General features: G+C 39.7%; 1 protein-coding gene across 1 annotated transcript in view; it reads left to right on the top strand.

Annotated features, from left to right (window-relative positions):
• Nucleotides 1–359: 359 nt before the first annotated feature.
• Nucleotides 360–7,801, top strand: part of nfatc3a (nuclear factor of activated T cells 3a) — a gene marked incomplete at its 5' end in the record, with an annotated part of 41,502 nt that continues 34,060 nt past the window's right edge. The window contains 2 exons of the mRNA XM_007544076.1: nucleotides 360–1,539; nucleotides 6,775–6,937. Coding sequence (XP_007544138.1) covers nucleotides 360–1,539; nucleotides 6,775–6,937 — 1,343 coding nt within the window. The remainder of the gene's footprint in view (nucleotides 1,540–6,774; nucleotides 6,938–7,801) is intronic.

A 7,801-nucleotide genomic window follows, 5' to 3' on the forward strand; every position in this document is an offset into this window, starting at 1 on the left:
ACTTGAGTTATTTTTCGGGTTATTTGTTTAGCTTTCTGATGCTCATCCGGGTGAGTGTTAGTTGTGCACTGCTTTACCTGCTATCTGGCCGCTCTGGATGTCCTTTTTTTTCCTGCAATGAGCCTCAATTATAGCCAAACTCCGTCAAGTGCTAGATTTTTAAATGCCATATTAGTTTCGTTGTGTTCATGCATTTTGACTTGTTTCACCCCTGAGGTAATTTTCCGCCGCAACACGCAAACGTCTTTCAAATATCAGACAGGTTACTTGACATGAAGCTTGAGAAGCAATTAACATGTCTAAAATGTGGTGTCTTCAGTATTCCAGTATGGTAATAATCCCTTTTTTATCTATTGTAGATCTGGAGCATGATGACAACACATCATTCTACATCGTTAATGTGGGCCAGCCCCAGTCTATGGTCACGAACCACCAGTCTATTGGCCTGCCTCGTCATGGCATGCACTCCCATCCTCAGGTCATCAGCACTTCACCGCGACTTCCATCACATAAAACAGGAACTGAGCACCTAAGCTACGAGGCACAAGGCTCCAAGTATGGCACCTCATCGCTGCTGCCCTCTGCTCCTGTGGAGGCACCAAAAGCCTTTGAGTGCCCCAGTATCCAGATCACCTCCATCTCCCCCAGTTGCCAGCAAGAGCTAGATGCCAGTGAGGGGGAGCTGACAGCCAATGGTCCTGATGGGGATTACCACGGCGACAGACCCTTGTCCAGAGACCATCTATATTTGCCACTGGACCACTCATACAGGGACTCTTCGCTCAGCCCTAGCCCCTGCAGCAGCCTCTCCTCTAGGAGCTGGTTCTCTGATGCTTCATCTTGTGAATCGTTTTCACATGTCTATGATGATGTTGACTCAGAGCTGAATGAAGCAGCTGCAAGGTTTAGTCTGGGCTCCCCTCTGACTTCTCCAGTTTGTGTGTCACCGCAGGCTGTTGGGGGAGTTCTAGAGGAGCAGTCCCCATGGCAGCACCATCATCCCCCCTTTGTGCATCACACTCACTCCACTCTTTCTCCTCGACAGTCCCCCTGCCATTCACCACGCAATAGCGTCACTGATGAAAATTGGCTTAGTCCACGGTCTCCTTCGAGGCCCTCTTCGCGACCAACCTCACCCTGCGGGAAAAGGCGACACTCCAGTGCCGACATTTGCTATCCCGGTTCCCTGTCTCCTCATCACTCACCTACACCCACGCCAGGACATTCCCCCAGGGGGAGCGTGACAGAGGACACATGGGCTGGGAGTCCCACTATGGGCATGTCACCTTTTCAGTGCTGCCCATCTGAGACAGACATCCCATCAAAGACAAGGAAGACCTCACAGGATAGAACATCTCTGCAGACAGGGAAAGGAGAGATGGCTTTAGATGACCAGGAAATTCTGTCTTCTAACCTCGATTCTCCTCCAGACGACACGATGCACAGTATGAAGAAAGATGGTCCTGCAGAACAGTTTCTGTCTGTGCCCTCGCACTTCTCTTGGAATAAACCCAAGCCTGGTCATACACCTATTTTCAGGTAAGGTAGCTGATTTTGAAGCGGAGAAGCAAAATTAATTGTAGGATAATTCCTCAAACTATTAGGAACCTTTGAAAGGTATGAAGAAAATATTATGTAAGCATACTGTATTAAAAAATAGGCAGCAGATAACAAATTACAAGTTACCCAACTTGTAAGATAAAAAAAGTTACTTGAGTAGACTTGGCGTACTTTCATGAAGACCTTATGAACGTTTCCTAAGCTTGTTAGAGAACATTAGTGACCAATAAACATAAAGACTAACGGTCCTACCTTACTCGCACTTAGATCAAACCTCAGAGATAAAATTGAGGGTAAGTTTTAAGCAGCATTTGGTTATGAGCAAGGTTCTAATCATCATCCAAAAATGAAAAGAGTATGGCACAACTGCAGGCCCACTATGATATATTTGTCTACCTAAACTGACAGGTCAGGTAAGGACAGCATTATTACCTGGAGCAATGAGGTGTACGCTCAACAAAGGGATTATTGAAAGTCCCATGTGCAGTTTGCCACAGGGCATCTAAGGTAAGCATGCAGGTAGAATAAGGTCTTGTTCAGATTAAACCAACATTAAACTTTTTGGCACAGATTCAAAATGCTGAGTATGGTAAAAAACAAACAAACAAACAAAAAAAAAAACGACTAACACTGCAGATCCTAACGACAACACCCTCCCAGTGGTGATGCATGATGGAGGAAGCATCATGCTGTGTGGGGTTGCTTGCAGGGATAGGGAAGCTGGTCAGAGTTCATCTATCAACAAAACAACCTGAAACATACAACTAGAAGCTGCCATGGACTGATTTAGATTTTAAAAAAAAATGTCCAACAACTTCGAATCAGCAACAACTTTCAGCCTGTAAATATACAAAAAATGTACTACTTTGTGTTTGCTTTTCACATAAAATCTCCCAAAAATGCATAAGAATTGGATTTTTGACACTGCAGCAGTTTGGAACTAACCTGGAGACAAGGTGATTATCACTTAGTAGACAGGCAGTCTAGGTCAAAGGCTAAGATATTAATTGTGTTGAATTCGTTAATGAGTACTGTGACTCGCCATAAAGATAAAAACATCTCTTTTTGAAGAGTGAACATTTTATTCTAGTTAATGTGTATCTGTTACATTGTTAGGTAACATGTCTGTTCATTGTCTTTATTGTTCAGTTATGAGGGAACTTTGAGCTGCGTGTTAAAATTCAGGTTTATTAGTGTGTGAAGAAGAATACACAAGAAAAGCTACACAAACACACATACACACCAACAGGAGAGGAGGAGGAGTTGGCTGTCTGTTCTCCAATGTGTGTGGCAGATGAAGATGAGGCCTTGTTTGTGTGCACTGGCCCCTAGCGCTGTAAATCAGCACAGGGCACATATGGCAAAGGGGCAGACACACACACACACACACACACACACACACACACACACACACACACACAGACACGTCTGTAGACATAACACAAACACTTATTCACATAGACCTATCACCGTCCAGACAAAAACCGGGTCACATCTATGATGAGTCACAATTTAAACTCAATTGTACCTTTGTTGGTAGGTGTATGTTCCCACAGCAGATGTTGCTTATACAGAGGAAAGTCAAGGGGCTTTCATGAAGCCATGAAATAGGATGTTGAGTTGTCTATGCTTGCATGTGTGTCAGTCATGATTTGAACAGATGGCTCAGGTGGAATGGGTGGGGTTGGGTGAGAGGGGACTGAGGGAAGAAATGGCTGGGATTGTCAGTTTCTTACTATGGCACAAAATGTCTTGTAGGGCTGTAAAAAGTGTTTGCCTCCTTATATAGTAGATTTAAATTATCAAGGGATTAAACTACCTAAAGCAAACCTCACCCTGTGTTAAAATATACAGTAATATTTAATCATGCATTAACCGATTTACCTTCTTTTATTGGTTTGTTACGCTCACTACAATCAGGAGTGATTAATGCCTGATGTTTAGAATGACGAAATCACTTAAATTGAACTAGTCAGAAAACTTGAAATAGGCTAAAATATCTTGTTCCCTGATCTAAAGAAATTCAAGACAAGAAGAAAAACAAGGTTATTGACATTTTTCAGTCTGGACAGGATTACAAACACATTTCTAAGGCTTTGAGACCCCCGCAAATCAGCACAAGCCATTATCCACGAAAGAAAAGAAATCTTTCCAGGTGTGGCTATCAAATTTACCTCAAAAGCATATCAACAAATCATTCAGGAGGTGACAAAAGAACCAAGACTAACATCTAAAGCTTAAGAACGGTGTTTATGATTGAATGATAAGAAAGAGAACTGAGAAAGAATCCACAGGAGAACCCTAAGGCAAGACCTTGCACTGTCGAAATATTTGCTAAAGCACATTTTGGTAATCCCCAAAACCTTTGAGTTAAATATTATGTGGAGGTTGTCCAGCCATCAGTTCTTAAATTTAAACCTGCAACTTGGGTTATAAAGCGAGACAATGGTCCAAAGCGCACTAGACAGGCCATCTCTGAAAGGTTTTTATCTCTGAAATGAAACCATCATATTTCACATAACATATATTATTGTTTGACTATGATGGATAGAGGACTTGTCCAGTTATATATCCAGCTGCCTCTTGTCCACTGACCGACCGCTGGATAGGGACCAGTACCCCAGGGAAAGCAGAGTAGATAATAGTTGGATGGATTTTCCTCTGATTCTAAAGTTTGTTTGATGACAGAAACATGAGTGACAAAAAAAGAAAAACAGAATCGGTAAAGGGAAAAAAATGATGGATAGCTGGTATTAGTTGTGCACCAAAAACTGGATTGAAGCAAAAGTAAATTTCACTTAGGAAAATGTCAGGACTGTAAATAGGTCTTGACATTTAGCGGAAATGACAAAAAGGGAAATGCAAAACAAAAATAGTATAACATTTAGAATGAAAAATATATCTTCATGTTATGACCTCTGGAGTTGGTCTTATTGTTATGGTCCATGTTTTTATTTTTTAAAACTTAATTGTACCGAGTGAGTCGCGTAGAAATTATGAATTGATTTCCATGATCCAGTTAAAATAAAATTATAGCACAACAGAAAAAAAGCTGCAGTGCCCTCAACCTCATTTATTAATTCATGATTTCATGTTTTACAAAAACAACAGCGATAACAGTTTTACCTTATTTTGTGGAACAAAACGTGCCAGAACATTAATTGAGCTAGGGGTAAGATGTAGAAATTTAATTGCAACTCAGACTGTAGGAAATGAAGGATCTGTGAATGCAGTTGGCCGGGTATGTCATGCATGCAATACAGACATTTGAGAAAGGTTATGCTTTGTGAGGAGATGGTCTATCCCTTCCCTCCCATCACAGCTCATATTTTCCCTGTTCTGTTTTTGTTGCTATGGAGGCCATGTAACCACATGCTTCATTGGTGGTTATGTGATGACTTATGCCAGGAGTGGATGACTTAATACCTTGTCTAAGTGGTAGATCCTAATTGTTACCTGCTGTTAAAGAAAATTTTAATTACTTGATGATTGAGACTCAAAATTTGACATTTACAAGAACTTTCGGGCTGCTATAAGAAAGACAAAGGTTAACATTTCTGTTGGTTAGTACACATATATGTAGTTGTAAATACTATTTTAAATTAGTTGGATGTTCTTTTGATATGGAAGGGCATCTATCATAATTTTTAAAACTTTTTCTTTTAAGTTGTTTTCAGACTTGCAGGTTGGGATATTTCCATGTCTAAATTCAAGAGATGTGTAAAATTGCAAAAAAAAAAAAAAAAAAAGTGAGCAGAAAGCCAAAATTGTAAAAGAGGGATGGCGTTACATTTTAAGTGCCAAACTCGGGCATCAATGCAAAGCGCAATGACTGTAGAAGAAATAAAGTGGTGATGGCAGTATTGATCTCAAATTAAAGTTAATAAAATAAAGATTTTAAATTGTGTTTCATGAGTGAGGAGCAGGCAACTGGGAGTCCCAACAAATACTTTAAAATGATAACATTGGACATGACTACTTTGTCATCCAGATGTGGTACCTGGGTGCTACCTGTTGTAGCAGAAGTGACTCAAAGCTTCTTTTTGTAACTGAGACGTGTGTTTTAAGATTACTTATGGACTTTGAATATCAATGTATAGGTGTAATAAGAATTATTTGTCTTTCAAGATTTTCTTTTGTTTTATAGCTCTATAATTTCATCATGTATATCCTTCACGGTTGAAGCTTCTACTATACGTTATACCCCACTTAGTTCATTTGTAGTTTTCTCAATCATTTTTTATAATTGCTTAAGTCTTACATCTGAGGTCAGAAAAATGAAAGAAAAAAAATGTTTTCCTGAAAAGTAGTGCCACACTTTAAGTAATGCCACACATAAATAAAGGGTAATCCAGGAGGTATGCCATGAAACTAAAATGAAAAGGTTAAGGATGTGTTCATGGTTTGCTGCTAAATTAATCTGTTTCACTCAGATGACTGGACCCAGTTTCTCTATGTAGACCTCTATTCAGTGTTTTATATGTACAGCTGTTCAAATATGATTGTAGCCTACTCAGATAACAAAAAAAGAGGCACTGAGGAAAAACACACAATGCCACCCCCTCTGGTGTCCTGGACATAAAACACGCTGTACTACAGTATGCACGCAGACTTAGATAGTCATTTATGTACTGTCTAACTCACACCCTTGTCCTTCCACCCATTCTCTGACCCACACGTTAAAATGTTAGACTCAGATAGAAAAGTCCCTCTTAGAAAATGATTCACACTTTGAGTCTTAACATGACCTATTACAAGGTTTATGCTTAAAGAACTAAGCGAGCAGATGTGGGCATTCCAGTGATTCACTGCCTGATGGGAGAAAGAACAATGCATTATACATTACCATTTGTCACCGACTGCACCATGTCAGTCCTTGACAGGGGAATACCCACGTTTTAGACATTTTTTTCAGATAGCCAGCCACTAGTCAGGCGATGGCTTTTATGCATACAATTCAAATTTGGTAACATTTTTATGAGTTTTTCTTCCAGCATTGATAAAACGTTAAAATCAATACTACAGGTTCTATTTGCTCTTAGTTTTTGTATTATCTCATGACACTCCTGACCTTTTTGCTAGGGTTGCTTTAGACGCTTTTGACCACATCTTAGACACAACTTTTGCACTTGTCGAGTTTGTTGCCAGAGGTCTAATTTCCTCTACCACTCTGTGTGGGTGTTAATCTGTATACTTGCGTTTGTGTCTCCTCAGGACAACCTCGCTTCCTCCTTTAGACTGGCCGTTACCCAGCCAATTTGGCCAGTATGAGCTGAAGATAGAGGTGCAACCCAAAGCCCACCACCGTGCACACTATGAGACTGAAGGCAGTCGAGGAGCTGTCAAAGCAGCTTCTGGTGGCCATCCAATTGTCAAGGTAACATTTTCCTCTCCTCAGTTCTGCGCCTCATATTGTTCACACTTCATTTCTTCTTTGTGGTTTTTAAGTTTAAATTTTTCTCCAAGGTGTGTCTAATTATTTCAGTAGAACAAAATCATGTTTTGTGTTTAGGACTGAAGTTGCTATTGTGGCCTACAGTAGTGGTTGTCACATGGTTCATTTAGAGGTGGAAGTAATGAATTAAAAAATAAATAAATAAAATTACTAATTTATTTCAGTAATTCAATTCTGAATGTTCATCTTATGTATTGATTAATTATCCAGAGTGATGCATTTTAAATGTTTATTTTTGTTAATTTCGGTGATTTTCTTATAGTTAATGAAAACCAAAAATTCAGTTTTTCAGAAGATTTGAATATTATGTGAAAAGAAAAAGAAATGTCAATCCTGTGATATCCATGCATTCAATAGTGTACGGACTCATGTTTTAGCACAAATTGTTGCATCAGTGCAATGCAGTAAGGAGGTGATTGGCTAGTGGCACTGCTGAGGTGTTAACAAGGCAATATTGCTTTAATGATGATCTTCAGCTTCTCTGCATGGCTGGATCTGGTGTCTCTCATTTTCCTCATGATAATAACCAATAGAATGCCTATGGTGTTTTGTGGCTAATAAAGCACAGTGACATCATTGTCAGTAAAGGAATTATTGGTGCATTGGCATCGTGGGTAGGTTCCAAGTCCTGCTGGAAAATAAATTAACTTCTCCACAAAGATTGTGTCTTTGAAAGAATTGCTTTAACAAGAGTCTGAATGAGAAGATTGTCAGCAAAGAAGGATGAAATGCTCTGAATGTAAAGCTAAGATAACTGCCTTGACTTTGAGACACAGTGGACTAATA

The sequence above is a fragment of the Poecilia formosa genome, unplaced genomic scaffold (assembly GCF_000485575.1).
Source record: "Poecilia formosa unplaced genomic scaffold, Poecilia_formosa-5.1.2 Scaffold986, whole genome shotgun sequence".
NCBI lineage: Eukaryota > Metazoa > Chordata > Actinopteri > Cyprinodontiformes > Poeciliidae > Poecilia > Poecilia formosa.